The 19,917-nt window shown below is 40.2% G+C and overlaps 2 protein-coding genes across 8 annotated transcripts in view; one reads left to right on the forward strand and one right to left on the reverse strand.

The window, feature by feature from the left end:
- LOC121549042 (titin-like) overlaps nucleotides 1-9,128 on the forward strand; it is a 39,265-nt gene extending 30,137 nt beyond the window's left edge. Inside the window, exons 14-17 of the mRNA XM_041860841.2 lie at nucleotides 1,373-1,592; nucleotides 2,105-2,315; nucleotides 5,873-5,953; nucleotides 6,634-9,128. Of these exons, the coding sequence (XP_041716775.2) occupies nucleotides 1,373-1,592; nucleotides 2,105-2,315; nucleotides 5,873-5,921 (480 nt within the window). The 3' untranslated portion in view covers nucleotides 5,922-5,953; nucleotides 6,634-9,128. The remainder of the gene's footprint in view (nucleotides 1-1,372; nucleotides 1,593-2,104; nucleotides 2,316-5,872; nucleotides 5,954-6,633) is intronic.
- The window catches only part of LOC121549043 (unconventional myosin-VI), a 130,409-nt gene continuing 117,836 nt past the window's right edge, over nucleotides 7,345-19,917 (reverse strand). For 5 of the 7 annotated variants that reach the window (XM_041860842.2, XM_045210257.1, XM_045210256.1 and 2 more), the window contains 3 exons: nucleotides 13,534-13,560; nucleotides 9,762-9,980; nucleotides 7,345-9,615 (listed from right to left, as the gene is read on the reverse strand). In XM_041860842.2, the coding sequence (XP_041716776.1) occupies nucleotides 9,416-9,615; nucleotides 9,762-9,980; nucleotides 13,534-13,560 (446 nt within the window). In that variant the 3' untranslated portion in view covers nucleotides 7,345-9,415. The remainder of the gene's footprint in view (nucleotides 9,616-9,761; nucleotides 9,981-13,533; nucleotides 13,561-19,917) is intronic. The other 2 variants (XM_041860843.2, XM_041860844.2) reach the window with 1 other exon arrangement.

Raw genomic sequence — 19,917 nt, forward strand, 5'->3', positions numbered from 1 at the left:
TCAGCTTACAGTTAATATGCTGAAGAAGATGAGGGCTGCCATGTTGAGAACAGAGCACGTAGACACTGCTCTGGTTCCTTTTGATGTGATAAGATGTGGGCTAAAATACAACAAGAAGATATTTCATATGTCAAACCAATTTTTGTTGTTGTTGCTGTCGTTGACTTGCTGTCACTATGTCATTGACCCCATAGCTTCATCACTAAAAGCGTCCACATGTACAGACTCCAATGGAATAGCTTGTTTGGGCTAATTTCAGGCTTAGAAAATAACAAATTGAAGGGCCAGACTCTCTGAGAAGTTAATGGATTTGAAATGCCGGCTCATTGTAAACATATGCACGTTCTGTACGTGGAAAATGAATGATAGAGCCATTATGACTTGCTGCATTATAATAGCATGATACTTCAATGCAAAATGCTCCATAGAGCATGATCTGATCTATTCTATACTGCACCTGTAGAGCCTTGACTATTCTGACTACAATACAAATCAGTGTTTTACTTTATAGGAGCAATTCAACCCCAACGGACACAGAGAAACAAAGTAGTTAAATGTTGTTTCAATTTGAATCAGATTCCCAGCTATGCAGGTATGTAAGCTATGCAGGTATGTAGGCAACCTTTAAGGTGTTCCAACTCTTGAGCATATGTATTTTCGAAAGATATGGCATTTCACTCACAATTTGTGCATAATTAACATATAATTGCAGAGTGGGCTATGCTCTCTGTTTGTCTAAAATGGTAGCTTTGAATCCCTTTGACAAAACCAATAAGTGAGAAAAACTATAAAGAACATTGCTGTGCTGACAACAAAAGTCTGATGAACTGCCAAGCCCTGATATCTCTACCAGCATCAAAGCTGTCCTAAGTTGCCCTCTAAAGACCAAAAACTTTTCAATGTGCTTCCTGCCAGTAACGGTTCTACATTCAATATTTCCAATTTAAAGAAATAACTAACTGAAGGCGACGTTTTTTTGCCCCCCGGACTTGTCTGATCTATGCTCAGGAGCTGAGCAATTACATACTTTTAAATGGTTTATTCAACTCAGAGGGAAGGTGCTGGCTTAGACCTGGTTGTATTATATTTTCACTTCATGGCTTTGAATAACAGGACACTGCCACACCAGTCACCAGTCAGTAGAGGATTTGAGTATCAGGGCTTTGTTACACTACAATAGTGTATAAAACCCTTGGTAACTACGGACAGTGAATAAATGTCACTTATTAGAAAGTCGTTAAAATAAGTGAAGGCCAATAGTCTCTTTCTATGCCTAAGAGAAAAAAGTGAAACACATTGGAAATGTCAATTGAAAATAATTTGTCCTCAACGCTTTAGTCACTTTTGGGTTTTCTCTCCTGTTTCTGTCCAGCTGCTGCCTTACCTGCAGTCCAATCTAACAGGATTCAAGAAGCTAGAGATTCTTAACTTCAGGAATGGCAGCATTGTAGTCAACAGCAAGATGAAGTTCACCAAGTCAGTGCCATACAACGTGACCCAGGCTGTCCACTGTGTCCTGGAAGACTTCTGCAACGCTGCTGCCATGAGACTCAACATTGAGATTGACAGTCACTCTCTAGACATAGAGCCTGGTATGAGACGAGGCCCTGGTTGTGTCCTAAATGGCACCCTATTCCATTTATAGTGCACTACTTTTGACTAGGGCCCATAGATAGGGAATACAGTGCCATTTCAGACGCAGACCATGTTTCACTGCAGAGTGTTGCACTCATTTCAAGAGGTTTACAGAATATGAAATACATAACAAATATACAGTAGTAACAGTCTAATGAATAAAAACATGTTTTGCACTGAGACTATTACAGCTATAAAGAATAAAGCACTTTTACCGTAGACTAAGTTGGTGAGAGTGTAAAATCTATTGAATGTTATGGGCCATCAATGCTAGACTTTTCAGTAGCTAAAGTGCTAAACCTTCAAATTCAATGCAGACAGAAAGCTGAGGAAGACCTCATTAAAATCAAATCAAACACTTTTGACTACCTCCCTGAGAAAAAAGATTGTTAAAAAGGGGGAAAAGACAGCTTCACAGCTACTTTGGTATTTCATGAAAACTTCCCCCTTCCTCATCCTTTTTTAACAGCTGATCAAGCAGATCCCTGTAAGTTCTTGGCATGCAACGACTTCTCTCACTGTGTGGTGAACCGATGGTCTCGGGAGGCTGAGTGTCTCTGTGACCCGGGGTACATGACGTTGGACGGCCTGCCCTGTCAGAGTATCTGTGTCCTGCAGCCTGACTACTGCCAGAACGGGGGCCATTGTGAGATAGTACCAGGGCATGGAGCCACTTGCAGGTACCTTAGAATACTTGAACATATAGGAAACATTGCAGTATGTTTCTATACATGAATATCAAGATTTGTATTAAACCATTCATTTTTACTGCTACCAAATATTCATAATATCCATTGTTACAACATGTTGTTCTCCTTGTTTGTTGTTTCCTTAAAGTGTTGCGAGGAAAGCAACACAACAATATAATACCACATTCAACACTATGCACACACTCTTCATGAACTGTACCGTCCATTATGTGCTCTAACCAATTGTATTTCACCTCTTTAGATGCCCAATAGGTAAAGTCTGGCACTTTAACGGGGAGCGCTGCACTGAGCTGATGGCCGTGCCAGTAGACCCCTTCCTTTTCATAAGCTGCTTTGTGGGCTTCCTGTCCTTTGTTTATGCCGTGATAGCTCTCATGTTATTCATGTACACACAATGTAGACAGACCAGAGAGACAGTGACTTTGGCGTAAGCAAAAAGTATTTTCTTCACTGTGTGGATTTGTATGGTACATGTATTTAGCTGTACTATATGTATTCTTATTTCAACACTCACTATATATACAGACGTTCTGGTTAGAGATAACATCCATTTTGCTTTTAGAGCTGAGAGCTGCACTGGTACTGTAGTCTTAATACTAGTGGACTTGGGTGACGTTATCTTGACACTATAAGCTCACAGCTTGCTGTCGCAGACTTCCAGACAGTGTCATGCTGACACTGGAACCTACAGAAAACATTTCTCTATAATACATTTCTCTTAATATAATTTAGTTCAAACCCGATTAAACATACTCACCTCAGCTACAGAGGTAAAAAGGAACTTCTCATAAAAGGTTTTAATTTTGGGGATTAAATCTTTAGCTGTCACCACCACTCAAATCTTGGTTCTTATTTAACATCCACCTTCAAAGCTAATCATTTTGCCTTTACCGGTATGTGCTTCAAGATGTATTTCTGTATAAGGCAACTTATGTTTATTCTTCAAAATATCCTTCACTAACTATGCTACCACTTAACTAATCCCTCTACAGAGTATATGTAAAAACAGCGATAAAGTGCTTACAATGACAAAGTCGTGTTCAAGCAAAGGCTAAAGTGTCAATGGCTTTAGTTCCCCGTCTGATCCGGTTAGTTCCATGTGAAATTGTGCGAGCAGCTTTTCTGCTTGTCTGGGGATTTGGGGGCTTCAACCCTACAAGGAACCAGTTAACCCACCCACACAGACCTGGATTTGCCATCTCCCATTAACACAGTGTACATCCAAAATGGCACCCTATTCCCTATATAGTACTAATCTAGCTCCTAGACCAGACAGCACCACAAACAGTCAACAATAACAACAGTCTTAGAACATCTAAAGGTTAATACGTTATTTAGCTTTCCTGTAATCTTATTGTAACTAGTTTAAGATTTCTCAGGTCAAAGATAAAGATCAATTTTGTTTCAGCAAATCTATTCATTTAAACGATTTTATTTATTAGACATTTTGCAGGATGAAATCTCGAGCACAACACGTTATGACAAGTTAAGTCAGCTGTTATGTCATTATGACACGGTTATGACCATGTCATAACGTGTTGTGACGCTAGGTGTCAAGTAAAGTGTTACCCTACAACTAATACAAACTACTGCTACAACAGTTTTATTGCTTCTTTAAATCAGCACAACAGTTTTCAGCTGTGCTAACATAATTGCAAAAGGGATTTCTAATGATCAATTAGCCTTTTAAAATGATCAACTTGGATTAGCAAACACAACGTGCCATTGGAACACAGGACTGATGGTTGCTGATAATGGGCCTCTGTACGCCTATGTAGATATTCCATTAAAAATCAGCCGTTTCCAGCTACAATAGCCATTTACAACATTAATAATGTCTACACTGTATTCTGATCAATTTAAAGTTATTTTAAATGGACAAAAAAAATGCTTTTCTTTTGAAAACAAGGACATTTCTAAGTGACCCCAAACTTTTGAACAGTAGTGTACATAAATACATATTTACAAATATCTTCATGGTGATGTTTCTATTAGTTAAAAACAAACAGTTCTTAACATTTGAAAAAGGGCTTTCTTAAATTCACTGTGATTTTAATGCCCTGATTTATATAGGTAAATCATTCCAGTCAGTTGGTCCTATCTATCTTAAAGATCTTACTCCAACCTCATGATGTACCCTTGGAATTTGGAATTGCTGCTATTGTCGAAAGGAGTAGTATGAGTCTTGTAAAGTTAGGTGTTCCTTAATATATACAGTTCATACATTTAAAAATAAATTGGTACCAATGCAGTCATTTTCTGTTTGGGAGTGATAGACAGTTTGGAGAGTCATACATTGTGCAGTGATGCGTCTTATAATGGCATCCAAGAATGAATCTGCAAAGATTGTTATAAATGACATCTAATTCGTAAAGTAAGGTCTTGGTTGTGTTTTGATAGATGATGTCGCCATTGTCTAGGATAGGAAGCAGCAGCTGGGTTACTAAGGTCTTTCTAATGGTTACAGTAAAACAATTCTTATAGTAGATCTATAGTAACCCAAGCTTATAGTTAATTGTTTTTGTAATATTATCAATATGCTTTCCAAAAGACGAGTCTATCCTCAAACCCAGATATTTCAAACAATCAACACTTTCAAGCATTGTTCCATCACATTTAGAAATTGCCTGCTGTGGAGTTTATTCTTTGCCATGTACCAAACAGCATGATTTAGTACTTTGTTTGATTTAAAACCAAATAATTTGCTACAAATAATTTTTGTAAAGTGTTAATATCATCTGGGAGAGTTGCTTGTATCTGCAAAATATTTGAACCCGATGTATTCGGACAAATTAGAGGCAATTCAATTATGAATATAGAGAAGAGGGGTGCCAATACTGAGCCTTGAGGTACACCTCTACTGAGTCCAAGAAGTTGTGATTTGTGTCCTATGAAAACACATTATTTTCTATTGCAAAGATATGCATGGAACCAGTTTAGTGATCTGTTAGTGAAACCAATGTTTTGAAGTTGTCCTATTAAGATAAAATAATCAACTAAATCAAATGCTTTTGATAAAAGAAAACTAGAAGATGGCACCAGTTAGTTTGCCTTGGTCAGAAGAAGAATGTATATCATTAGTAAGTTTCACTAATGCTGTAGATGTAGAACGGTTGGGTCTAAAGCCAGATTGAAATGGTGAGATTAAATTAAAATGTATCTAGTACTGATACATTTGGGAATGTATTAATTCCTCAAAGATTTTTGCTATTGAACAACAATTTAGGCCTACAATAAGGACAGATTCTAAAATGATTGGTCTATAAGCAAAGGTAAAGTACTCTTTGTTTTTGCCAAGAGGATACTGCACCATATTTAACTCAGTCATTCCATGATGACCATCTCACAGGTCTTTATACTGTACACTAGAACCTCCTGACTAATAAGTATTCTTTACAGAAACACCTTGTCGTGCTTCACCCAATGTGACTTTGCCCCTTGGGATAATGTGTAGTGGCAATTGTTTTATTTTTCGCTACTTCCTTTGCTCGTTTTGTCTCAATATCAGTTTTGTTATTATTTTGTAGATACCCAGAAAAGTATACGTCTTCCAGGCCTGACAAATTAAGAAAATAGAGTGTTGAATGACATCAACACCATGTATTGAGGTAAGGACTTGCTAGGTCATTTGTTTTCTCTGGACAACTTTTTGACCTTTATTTGACATTCATTTCTGACCCAGACAGAGAATGCCAAGGCATCAAATTACATTATCGAAACAAGAAAGCTAATCAAACCATGACATCATAATTATTATTCAAACAAATTGGGCTATTATCTTTCCGCTAGTTTACGGGTGAAGCTCAAATTGGTTTAGAGCGGAGTGTATTTCTACAACGGACAGTAAGCCACAGACAGACAGAAACACTTCACACAGACAAACTAAACCACCCAAAGGGAAAGCTTATCCCATGTTATTCACCTCTTGATGGAGGAGAGGCGGATTCTCAAGCCTGTTTGTGAGCAGAAGCCGTTGTTGCTTTCGGAATGCAGGCTTTGTCAGTAGTCTGGCTTTGTGATTAGTCTGGCCTTCTTTGATCCTCTTTCCGGGTCAGTGTTATATTGTTGTTGAGGAACTGGGTCATATTGAATTAAAGGGTTAAGTTAAAAGAAACAGAATGCAGAATTGAGTTTGGCTGACTTTCATTAAAAAGATCATACAATTCAAAGCATCAGACTTGGGTTTATACAGTATGCCAGTTTGATTAATGATTTACATCTTAGCTTGCATGCACTGTACACTGTCTTTGTGAAAGGTAACACTGGCATCTGTTTTTCTCTTTTTTAGACTTGATGACTGCAGAAGAGACACAGGAAAGTTTATAAAGGATATCTAATCGCGGATGCAGATCACAGACTGTTGTGATTGCAGAAAGACATTGACCTGTTGGCGACTGATGGACAGACAGGCACTCAGCCAGACAACCCCTTCATTTGACCTTTAAAGCCTGTGTTTTACCAGAAAGGATACTCCCCTTTCTGTCAAACAGACATTCAGGCGAACTCTGTGGACAGCTGTACTCAATCATTGTCAGCAGTGGGCAACCAAAGACTCGAGAACGACAGATGAATGTCAAACGGATGTGATCATTTTGCTGCATTTAACAAGGTGCTAAGGCACCCCAGGACAGCTAACCGCTTTTATACATATGTGCTGACATTTATTTTAGTAGTTGGGAATGTGTTTTTAATTTAAAATGCCAGATGAAAAGTTATAAGAAATGTTTTCCTCATAATGAGGTACTTATGTTGCAATGGAGTTTAGTGAATAACACATACTGTACACCTGTGTGGGTGATGTATCATTAACGTCTGTCTCTGTAATACTGTAATGGTGTTTCCTCAGTGTTGTGAAACTACTGTTCTGTACACGTCGGGGAAATTAATTGCTCACCGTCTTCAATAGGGCTTTTTTAACTCTATTTCCTCACAGAACTGTCTGTATTTTTTCTGCTGTAGCATTGAGTAATAGAACGTCAAACATGAGGGGCAAAATCAGTTGAGTGAAAGATGGAATGCGTTTATTTCAACAGTTAGAGATCAGCATTAGAAAGTGACAGTGAAAAGGCAGTATTTGAGGAATGATTGTAACGCGTGGAGAGACACAGAGCATATCGAAGCCAGTCAGTAAATGGTTGTACATTACAAGAGATATTCCAGGAGACCCCACAGTACAGTAGTACACCCTGGTGTTCAAGTCATACATAAATACTTAGATCTAAACTGAAGAAGACATGCCTCAGACACGAGCATGAGTGGATAGATCTCATGCATTCAAACAACCACGATGTCGCCTTTTCGCTTGTGCAGAGCGTCAAAGGGAATGAGAAGCGCTAGAAAACAAACTCCAGACTAACAAATAGCCTTACCTGAAGAGAGTAGTTCTAGTCTCACAAGAGATTGTCTCTAAAACACACAGTACTGTACATGACAAAGGCTGTCCTCCTCCTTGTAGCTTTGTTTGGATGAATTATTGCTTCATTTTAAAGTAGCTCTTTTTCAAGAAACATGAGTCGTGCCCAAACCCTTTGATTTTAGAGTAGAAAGATTTCTTTTGAAAATAAATGTGTACATTCCTGTAGAAACATTACTCTCTTTGTATCATATGCTTATATAAAATATTATGTACGTAACTGTCTATTGAAATATGAGATAAATCCAGGAAAGGGAAGACTAGTTGACTACTGTATGAGCTTGATGTCTTCTTGACCCCACCAACTTCATTCAACATGATTTCACCATTCAGTTCTGCTCCCATATGCACATTTGGTCCAACATTATGACTTGAACGCTATTTGAAATCCTAGAGTATCTCAAGATTTGTATGTTTCACTTCAGGTAATACATAATCTCTTCACATCATAATTAAGTTTAATTAGTACATTATTTTTCTTCTTAAGACAATATTTGGAATATCATAGCCTTGTGTGGACAACATGAAACAATGCATTTCAATTTCAACCATGTGGCTTCAGGAATTCATGGTTGGGGAAAGTGAAAAGGAAATATCTTTCTTCAGCTTTCTTTCGATCTTTCTCTCATTAGCATACCTAAATCACACATATACGAAGAATAAGACAAATAAACAAAAAGGACTGAAGGAACAAATCAACAAACTCAAATTACATTCGGTCTGAAAGCCAGAGGTTAAAAAAAAAGTTACCATTTCAGTATTATCAAATATAATAATTTGAAATTAATGTGAATTTATGTGCAGTTACTGAAAATAATCCTTAGATGAACCTGACGCTCAAGTATAACTGTCTCACATGAGAGAACAGAGAGATCATCATCACCCCACCGCCACCACCCCCAGAATGAGTTCTAGCTCATTTCCACCCATGGATCCAACATCTATTTTGTGCAAGCATTGTCCTGTAATAACTACATGAAAACAAAGTAAAACAGCAAGTATTGGTTTGCGTGAAATCATCAAAAAGCTGTTAAGACTGCAGAGAGACAAAACGATGAGACTTCAGGTTAAACCACCAACACAATAATAAACATCTACGATTTAATACTCTTAAAACTCTTATTTGGAGGCGCAGCTTTGAAACAGTCCCTACTTTTAGCAAATTACCCTGTTAAAGTAGTTTTTTTTTATATATAAGGCCTCGTAGTTAAAGTAGCATGAATATTAAAGAAAAACATCACAATTGCTCAAGAAACAAAACTAGATGTAATAATTACACACTGTCTGATTCCTCTGCATAGGTTCACTGCAAATTCCCCTGCACCCACCAACAAATAATAATCAACAAGACAATTGAAAGCCGGCAAGACTAACATGAACAAACAAAAAAGGACAATGAACAAAAAGCAGTTCACTTATGACTTGAGTACCTCCAGTCAAAACATGGTACAGTATGCTTGAATGCCCGCCGTGTTAGGTACAGTATCTAAGTGCATTCTTCCCTTTGCTGTAGTGAGATAGAGACCTGTGGTTTGGGACAGGGTCTTTAGCGCCTAGGCACACATCTAGGATCAGCTTCCTCAATCCTAACCATTAGTGGGGAAAATGAAAAACTGACCCAGGATCAGCGACTAGGGGCAATTTCACCCTACACCCTTTACTTGAGGAGGCTCTGCAGCATGGCTGTGGCGTAGGTTGGGCGGGCCTGCCGGCTCTCGATGGCGCTCCGGAGGTACTGGATGCCCCCGCAGCGCTCCCAGATCTCCTCAAACTGCCGGGGCAGGATCTCAGCTCCCCTCTTCCTCGTCAGGCCTGTCTCCTCCAGGCTCAGCTCACACATCTCCATGTCGTCTTTTCCTACAGACACACAGAGAACACAGCAAAACAACAAGAGTTTTATGAGGCAGTAACAGTATGAATAGTATAGACAGGCACATAAACGCACACACACAAAGAAAATCCCCTATAAGTAAGAGTTCTGTCCCCTCCAGTCAGTGACTGACCTGCCACCAGCAGGATGGGTTGCTTGTCCGGATGCAGCTCCATCTGCCTGGCGATCCAGGGTCCGTCAAAGTGGGCATACCACCACCCCTTCTTCTTGTTCTGGGGGTCCTTGTATTGGTCCCCGGGCCGGATGAAGGGGATGCGGAAGTAGCGCTGCTGCCTGTTCATGGCCACCTCATGCTGCCTGGCTGGGATGGGCGGGGCGGGGTTTGCCTGAGCTGTTGGGGAAGGGGTTAGTTAGTTAGAGAGGCTAATGGCGCTGGCTGATTGCAATGGGAACAGAAACCAATAGGGATGGGAAGGAACAGGAACCAATAGAAATGGAAACAGGTACCAATAGGAATGTGAACAGGAACGGGAAGGAAGAGCAAGAACGAAGGATGCTGGGACTGTGTTGCTGCTAGAGCTGGGGAGGAGGGGTCAGCATTAGCAGAGAGCAAATCAGAGTGACAAGCGGCATGTCAGATGTTTGTTATAGAGCCTGCTCGTATCAAAACATAAAGAACACACATTTGCATATTATACGCAAAGTGGAGCTTAAATAAATAAGGGAATACATAGACCAAGTGATTCAAAGGGGTGGGTGGGAGGCTCTATGGAGAACAGGACCAGGGAAAGACAGGGGTTGCAGTAGCCTCAGCCCTGTTGACAGGCATGGTACCGTACAGTTCATAATTTCCTTTAGTTTAGAGCAACCTCTCCCAGATTCACTGCCACCAAACAAATTGGATCCATTACACCAACTTACTAAAGGTGAGAAAGCAGAAAAGGTTGTGACGTTAACTGTGAGGCTGACACTTTGGAACCCCAACACCATTGAGGTATTATTAACTAGAGACAAAGATCAACAATGGCCGCCCTCTCATTCCCAACACCTTTCAGAGAGTCCCTCCCTCGTATAAACAGTTGTTTTTGTCCAGAGAAAAAGCTTGCAAAAGCTGCAACCGAGAGAGACTAATAGAATTTCTTTGGGGCGTTTATTCCAATGATGTACAGTTTAAGTCGGAAGTTTACATACACCTTAGCCAAATACATTTAAACTCAGTTTTCACAATTCCTGACATTTAATCCTAGTAAATATTCCCTGTCTTCGGTCAGTTAGGATCACCACTTTATTTTAAGAATGTGAAATGTCAGAATAATTGTAAAGAGAATGATTTATTTCAGCTTTTATTTCTTTCATCACATTCCCAGTGGGTCAGAAGTTTACATACACTCAATTAGTATTTGGTAGCATTGCCTTTAAATTGTTTAACTTGGGTCAAACATTTCGGGTAGCCTTCCACAAGCTTCCCACAATAAGTTGGGTGAATTTTGGCCCATTCCTCCTGACAGAGCTGGTGTAACGGAGTCAGGTTTGTAGGCCTCCTTGCTCGCACACGCCTTTTCAGTTCTGCCCACACATGTTCTATAGGATTGAGGTCAGGGTTTTGTGATGGCCACTCCAAAACCTTGACTTTGTTGTCCTTAAGCCATTTTGCCACAACTTTGGAAGTATGCTTGGGGTCATTGCCCATTTGGAAGACCCATTTGTGACCAAGCTTTAACTTCCTGACTGATGTCTTGAGATGTTGCTTCAATATATCCACATACTTTTCCTTCCTCATGACGCCATCTATTTTGTGAAGTGCACCAGTCCCTACTGCAGCAAAGCACCCCCACAGCATGATGCTGCCACCCCCGTGCTTCATGGTTGGGATGGTGTTCTTCAGCTTGCAAGCCTTCCCCTTTTCCCTCCAAACATAACGATGGTCATTATGGCCAAACAGTTCTATTTTTGTTTCATCAGACCAGAGGACATTTCTCCAAAAAGTACAATCTTTGTCCCCATGTGCAGTTGCAAACCGTAGTCTGGCTTTTTTATGGCGGTTTTGGAGCAGTGGCTTCTTCCTTGCTGAGTGGCCTTTCAGGTTATGTCGATATAGGACTCATTTTACTGTGGAATACTTTTGTACCTGTTTCCTCCAGCATCTTCACAAGGTCCTTTGCTGTTGTTCTGGGATTGATTTTTGCACCAAAGTACGTTCATCTCTAGGAGACAGAACGTGTGTCCTTCCTGAGCGGTACGACAGCTGTGTAGTCCCATGGTGTTTATACTTGCGTACTATTGTTTGTACAGATGAACGTGGTACCTTCAGGCATTTGCAAATTGCTCCCAAGGATGAACCAGACTTGTGGAGGTCTACCATTTTTTTTTCTGAGGTCTTGGCTGATTTCTTTTGATTTTCCCATGATGTCAAGCAAAGAGGCACTGCGTTTGAAGGTAGGCCTTGAAATACATCCACAGGTACATCTCCAATTGACTCAAATGAGGTCAATTAGCCTATCAGAAGCTTCTAAAGCCATGACATCATTTCCTGGAATTTTCCAAGCTGATTAAAGGCACAGTCAACTTAGTGTATGTAAACTTCTGACCCACTGGAAGTGTGAAACAGTGAATTATAAGTGAAATAATCTGTCTGTAAACAATTGTTGGAAAAATTACTGGTGTCATGTACAAAGTAGATGCCCTAACCGACTTGCCAAAACTATAGTTTGTTAACAAGAAATGTGTGGAGTGGTTGAAAAACGAGTTTTAATGACTCCAACCTAAGTGTATGTAAACTTCCGACTTCAACTGTATATACAATCTCTATATGTGAAAACACATCATTGCTTTGTACCAAACTCCTTGACAGACGTACTATATGTGAATACTTTTCATTGCAAGGATGTCAAAGTCTAATTGTACGGCCAGCTACTCATTGTCTGATGCACTCCAGTGAATGAGAGGGTCTGAACTGATTTGATATTTTCAAGGACAGGAAAATAATAGAGGGAATATAGATATACCCTGGTGATTGTTGGGTGCATAAGTACGTGTTGTGTAGCAATCCCCTGCTTTATGCTCCAATGAGGAGTCAACTGCCAGGTTTCTCTTCCAATCAGCAAGGGATAAACACGATGAGACAGAGACCCATAGTTTCCCAAATGGCACCCTATTCCCTTTATAGTGCACTACTTTTACGTCATTTAGCAGATGCTCTTATCCAGAGCGATTTACAGGAGCAATTAGGGTTAAGTGCCTTGCTCAAGGGCGCAGACAGATTTATTGTACCTAGTCAGCTCAGGGATTCGAAACCAGCGACCTTTCGGTTGCTGGCCCAAAAGTAGCGCATTATCTACGGAATAAGGTACCATTTGGGAGGTGGCCCACATCAACCCAAACACAATTTAGCCTAAGTGCCCTGAACAGTTTTAGCTCCCATTGTCAGCGTAGCCACATAACATTTGCAGCAACATCAATAACAGCAGCCATTTAAGCCCTTTGACAACTCCATGTGCCCATCCTCATTCTCTATCAGCTCGAGTTAGACGTTTGAAAACATCATCTAAGTTGAACACTATCTTGTAAAAATGAAAAGTCTGTAGTATCTCATATAATAGCCTACACTTGCAAAGAACTCCAGGTGCATTTAGTTGACGACACTTAATAATTTTCATCTGTTATAAAATAACATGCAAACCAAAGACGATTCATTTAGAAAGAAACCAGTTGCTGTAAGATTGCTTAAGCCATCACCAAGGTTACGTCCCAAATGGCACCCTATTTTTTTATATAGTGCACTACTGTTGACCAGAGCCTTATCCCAAAACAGAAACTAAAACCCTTCCACACAGGCGAGTAGTGAGTACCACACACAGCACACCCCTCCATTTCCCCATGGTTAATAGGGGACTTAGCACTGGGCTGAGGTTAGTGGTGTTACTACATCATGGAGAACCACTTACGTGCTCGTCTCACATGAGGTGCGATATCTGAAAGTAAACATGCCAGGTTACACAGGTATGAAACAAACAACATGCAAGACAAAATATAATTGAACGACAAATGAATTTCATAGAAAGACAAGGCTATTTTGAGCCTAACACTAATATCAATGCATCTTCATCATAGATATTAGTGGAAAAATAAACCATGATACATAATGATAGCGCTATTACCATGTATTTTTATATACAGTTGAAGTCGGAAGTTCACATACACCTTAGCGAAATACATTTAAACTCAGTTTTTCACAATTCCTGACATTTAATCCTAGTTAAATTCCCTGTCTTAGGTCAGTTAGGATCAGCACTTTATTTTAAGAATGTGAAATGTCAGAATAATAGTAGAGAGAATGGTTTCTTTCAGGTTTTATTTATTTCATCACATTCCCAGTGGGTCAGAAGTTCACATACACTCAATTAGTATTTGGTAGCATTGCCTTTAAATTGTTTAACTTGGGTCAAACGTTTCGGGTAGCCTTCCACAAGCTTCCCACAATAAGTTGGGTGAATTTTGGCCCATTCCTCCTGACAGAGCTGGTGTAACGGAGTCAGGTTTGTAGGCCTCCTTGCTCGCACACGCCTTTTCAGTTCTGCCCACACATTTTCTATAGGATTGAGGTCAGGGCTTTGTGATGGCCACTCCAATACCTTGACTTTGTTGTCCTTAAGCCATTTTGCCACAACTTTGGCAGTATGCTTGGGGTCATTGTCCATTTGGAAGACCCATTTGTGACCAAGCTTTAACTTCCTGACTGATGTCTTGAGATGTTGCTTCAATATATCCACATAATTTTCCTTCCTCATGATGCCATCTATTTTGTGAAGTGCACCAGTCCCTCCTGCAGCAAAGCACCCCCACAGCATGATGCTGCCACCCCCGTGCTTCACGGTTGGGATGGTGTTCTTCGGCTTGCAAGTACTCCCTTTTTCCTCCAAACATAACGATGGTCATTATGGCCAAACAGTTCTATTTTTGTTTCATCAGAACAGAGGACATTTCTCCAAAAAGTACGATCTTTGTCCCCATGTGCAGTTGCAAACCGTAGTCTGGCTTTTTTTATAGCGGTTTTGTAGCAGTGACTTCTTCCTTGCTGAGTGGCCTTTCAGGTTATGTCGATATAGGACTCATTTTTACTGTGGAATACTTTTGTACCTGTTTCCTCCAGCATCTTCACAAGGTCCTTTGCTGTTGTTCTGGGATTGATTTTTGCACTTTTCGCACCAAAGTACGTTCATCTCTAGGAAACAGAACGCGTCTCCTTCCTGAGCGGTATGACGGCTGCGTGGTACCATGGTGTTTATACTTGTGTACTATTGTTTGTACAGATGAATGTGGTACCTTCAGGCATTTGGAAATTGCTCCCAAGGATGAACTAGACTTGTGGATCTCTACCATTTTTTTTTCTGAGGTCTTGGCTGATTTCTTTTGATTTTCCCATGATGTCAAGCAAAGAGGCACTGAGTTTGAAGGTAGGCCTTGAAATACATCCACAGGTACACCTCCAATTGACTCAAATGATGTCAATTAGGCTATCAGAAGCTTCTAAAGCCAAGACATCATTTTCTGGAATGTTTCAAGCTGTTTAAAGGCACAGTCAACTTAGTGTATGTAAACTTCTGACCCACTGGAAGTGTGAAACAGTGAATTATAAGTGAAATAATCTGTCTGTAAACAATTGTTGGAAAAATTACTGGTGTCATGTACAAAGTAGATGCCCTAACCGACTTGCCAAAACTATAGTTTGTTAACAAGAAATTTGTGGAGTGGTTGAAAAACGAGTTTTAATGACTCCAACCTAAGTGTATGTAAACTTCCGACTTCAACTGTGTGTGTATATATATATATATATATATATATATATATATATATATATATACACATACACACACACACACACACACACACATATACATACATACACACATATCCTTTTTAAAAATATATTTTCCTTTATTACTTTCCAACCCCACCACCCTTCCCCTAATTGGAATAAACTAGTGAACAACAACACTTAGGCCTCTACTTCCAGCTTATAGATACTATATACATTTTATGGACACAGTCAATTTTACAATAATTATATTTTGTTTGTTTTTACTCCTGAACTTCCTCTACCCTCAACCTCGCCGATCATTTTCATGATGTCCATCCGGGTTGCATTTACATGCCTCCATTTCCCCTAAACTGTGCTCTTTCACAAAAGTTCCAGCAGGAAAATGACCCTAAGCATACTGCTAAAGCAACACTCGAGTGGTTTAAGGGGAAACATTTAAATGTCTTGGAATGGCTTAGTCAAAGCCCAGACCTCAATCCAATTGAGAATCTGTGATATGACTTAAAGATTGCTGTACACCAGCGGAACCCATCCAACTTGAAGGAGCTGGAGCAGTTTTGCCTTGAAGAATGGGCAAAGATCCCAGTGGCTAGATGTGCCAAGCTTATAGAGACATACCCTAAGAGACTTGCAGCTGTAATATTTGCAAAAGGTGGCTCTACAAAGTATTGACTTTGGGGGGGTGAATAGTTATGCACGCTCAAGTTGTTTAAATCAAATTATACAAACCCTCCAAAAATCTATTTTAATTCCAGGTTGTAAGGCAACAAAATAGGAAAAATGCCAAGGGGGGGAATACTTTCGCAAGCCACTGTATGTGATGGCTGTCAATCCTTTGGTCCTGAAATGAAACTGGTATACTTTTTTATTTATCACAATTTTCTTTAACCAATTATGGTCTTTAATGCAGGGCAGACAGACAAGTTCCTTACTTTTTCTCCTTTCCATGTCTTTACATGTGTTTACTGTAGCCATGGCCTAGGCATGGAAGTACAGGGAGGGTCATTCTACTGTACATGGTCATTCACAAGGAAAATCATTAGATTGTAGGTTACATTATGCTAGGACCCTGAAAATATGAGAGTTCTCCTCAGCCTCTGGCTTGTTGTTGTGTCAGAGAGCAGGTAGGCATAGCTGGCACTGTACTGTGTGTGTAACACTATGGGATCTATTTTAACAAACCTAACGCAATGGTAAATCTAGAACTATAGGTCCGGGGGAGGTGTCAGATTTTTTTGGGTGCTATTTTCACAGTCGTTATTATGAGTGTAATAGCTGGCGGTGGCGCGAAAGGGCTGGGTTTTGATGAATAAACAAGTTGTGGGTGTGACGAGGGCTTAGCCACTCACTGGCCAATCATGGCGTTCCATGGCCTAATACCGCATGCGTTTGTCTCAAATTCTGTATGTTATTGACGGTCTTTGCATTGTCATCAAATCCAATTAGGCTGGGAGCCATTGTGGATTGATACTACAGTTTATTAATTAGCATAGGCTATATAGTAACGAGTGATAGCAACAGTAAAAAAAAAAAACACATCCAGTGTTTGGAGTGTTGACAGTCAACATTGTTGAGTATAGGCCTTTACACATCGCACTTCTCCCCAAATAAAAATACTAGGCTGCCGTAAATTGTATCGTATGTGTGAGGCACGTTCTCAATAAGCAAGATATAGCCTTACCTTTGATATGGCGTTTTAGGACTGAATAATTTGAATATGTTTGGTGGAGTGAGTCTTTGGTAACCAGAAAAGAGGTGCTCTTTGGAAATGGGGATGGATACAAACCGAATGGAGTATACACTGCAGGTAGGCCTATGTGAATTGTGAATAATGCAAAAGCATGATCGCAAAAGCCTCATGAGGAGACCATTTAGAAACCTATTATGGATAGGCTCTTTGGCTAATGCATGGCCAGGATAAGAAACGATACCAGATGCATTGCTGTTTAACCAGCTTTTGTTATAGTAGGCTAAGGGTAGCCTACCAAGGGCTTGTTTTTTAAATCTAAATACTAGTATCACCGGATTATCTCATCTCTCATTCCATGATGGGCATACAGCCTACATGGAGGGGTTTTTATGCATATCCAAAATAATAATAACAGGGGCTGGCTAAAATAATGTATTAGCCTACATAGATTTAAAAAAAAAGGGATATCGCTCACTGTTTTGCTGCTGCCAAACTTGATCTTTGAATAAAGCTTTGGTGATAAAGATTTATTTCTAAGCAGTCTCACGAGCCAAACCATTTATCGATAGTCTTGACCACTTGACGATAGCATTGGGCATGACAAAAAAACAGCTTTCAATTAGAGGAGGGGAGGACATGCTTGGTTTTTAATCAAATGAAACAAAATGGGGAAAAAACTTTTTTATGTTTCTAAATACGAGGTTTACGGGCACAAAAAGCATATCTCTCTTGCTCCATGTGCATATGTGCACTGAGCTACAGATCCTATAATTATATATGATGATTGTATATGTAATTCTATGGGGGCTGGGTATGTGGTATGTAGTCCAATCACTAGTATAACAAACAGCACATTCAGTGGGGAAAAAAAGTATTTAGTCAGCCACCAATTGTGCAAGTTCTCCCACTTAAAAAGATGAGAGAGGCCTGTAATTTTCATCATAGGTACACGTCAACTATGACAGACAAAATGAGGAAAAGAAATCCAGAAAATCACATTGTAGGATTTTTAATGAATTCATTTGCAAATTATGGTGGAAAATAAGTATTTGGTCAATAACAAAAGTTTCTCAATACTTTGTTATATACCCTTTGTTGGCAATGACACAGGTCAAACGTTTTCTGTAAGTCTTCACAAGGTTTTCACACACTGTTGCTGGTATTTTGGCCCATTCCTCCATGCAGATCTCCTCTAGAGCAGTGATGTTTTGGGGCTGTCGCTGGGCAACACGGACTTTCAACTCCCTCCAAAGATGTTCTATGGGGTTGAGATCTGGAGACTGGCTAGGCCACTCCAGGACCTTGAAATGCTTCTTACGAAGCCACTCCTTCGTTGCCCGGGCGGTGTGTTTGGGATCATTGTCATGCTAAAAGACCCAGCCACGTTTCATCGTCAATGCCCTTGCTGATGGAAGGAGGTTTTCACTCAAAATCTCACGATACATGGCCCCATTCATTCTTTCCTTTACACGGATCAGTCGTCCTGGTCCCTTTGCAGAAAAACAGCGCCAAAGCATGATGTTTCCACCCCCATGCTTCACAGTAGGTATGGTGTTCTTTGGATGCAACTCAGCATTCTTTGTCCTCCAAACACGACGAGTTGAGTTTTTACCAAAATATAAGTTATATTTTGGTTTCATCTGACCATATGACATTCTCCCAATCCTCTTCTGGATCATCCAAATGCACTCTAGCAAACTTCAGACGGGCCTGGAGTAGTACTGGCTTAAGCAGGGGGACACGTCTGGCACTGCAGGATTTGAGTCCCTGGCGGCATAGTGTGTTACTGATGGTAGGCTTTGTTACTTTGGTCCCAGCTCTCTGCAGGTCATTCACTAGGTCCCCCCGTGTGGTTCTGGGATTTTTGCTCACCGTTCTTGTGATCATTTTGACCCCACGGGGTGAGATCTTGCGTGGAGCCCCTGATCGAGGGAGATTATCAGTGGTCTTGTATGGCTTCCATTTCCTAATAATTGCTCCCACAGTTGATTTCTTCAAACCAAGCTGCTTACCTATTGCAGATTCAGTCTTCCCAGCCTGGTGCAGGTCTACAATTTTGTTTCTGGTGTTTCTCTTTGGTCTTGGCCATAGTGGAGTTTGGAGTGTGACTGTTTGAGGTTGCGGACAGGTGTCTTTTATACTGATAACAAGTTCAAACAGGTGCCATTAATACAGGTAACGAGTGGAGGACAGAGGAGCCTCTTAAAGAAGAAGTTACAGGTCTGTGAGAGCCAGAAATCTTGCTTGTTTGTAGGTGACCAAATACTTATTTTCCACCATAATTTGCAAATAAATTCATTAAAAATCCTACAATGTGATTTTCTGGATTTTTTTCCCTCATTTTGTCTATCATAGTTGACATGTACCTATGATGAACATTACAGGCCTCTCATCTTTTCAAGTGGGAGAACTTGCACAATTGGTGGCTGACTAAATACTTTTTCCCCCCACTGTACAATAAAGTATGTCTGCAATCTGCCACACAGGAAAAATAGCTCTGTCGTCATGGCGACTCCATGCTTTGTATATTGAAAGGACCCATTTGTGGCTCACAGAGCAAGACAGCATGGGGCTCTATGGAGAACAATGAGAGAAAAGGTCAGGCTGGAGGAAGAGAGCAGCCACCACTACTTTTGACCACGGCCTATATGGGTCTAGTCAATGTGGGAATATACCCACAGTATCAGTATTGCAGTACAATATATCAGTAGGGGACTAGAGGTCTGATATTGGGAGCAGAATAAATAAATAGACAAATCACAACTATCAAAGCATGGAAAGAGACCCATGATAAGACGCCTACATTGATGTTGTACTGTA

Source organism: Coregonus clupeaformis, chromosome 33 (genome assembly GCF_020615455.1).
Source record: "Coregonus clupeaformis isolate EN_2021a chromosome 33, ASM2061545v1, whole genome shotgun sequence".
In the NCBI taxonomy this organism is placed as follows: Eukaryota; Metazoa; Chordata; class Actinopteri; order Salmoniformes; family Salmonidae; genus Coregonus; species Coregonus clupeaformis.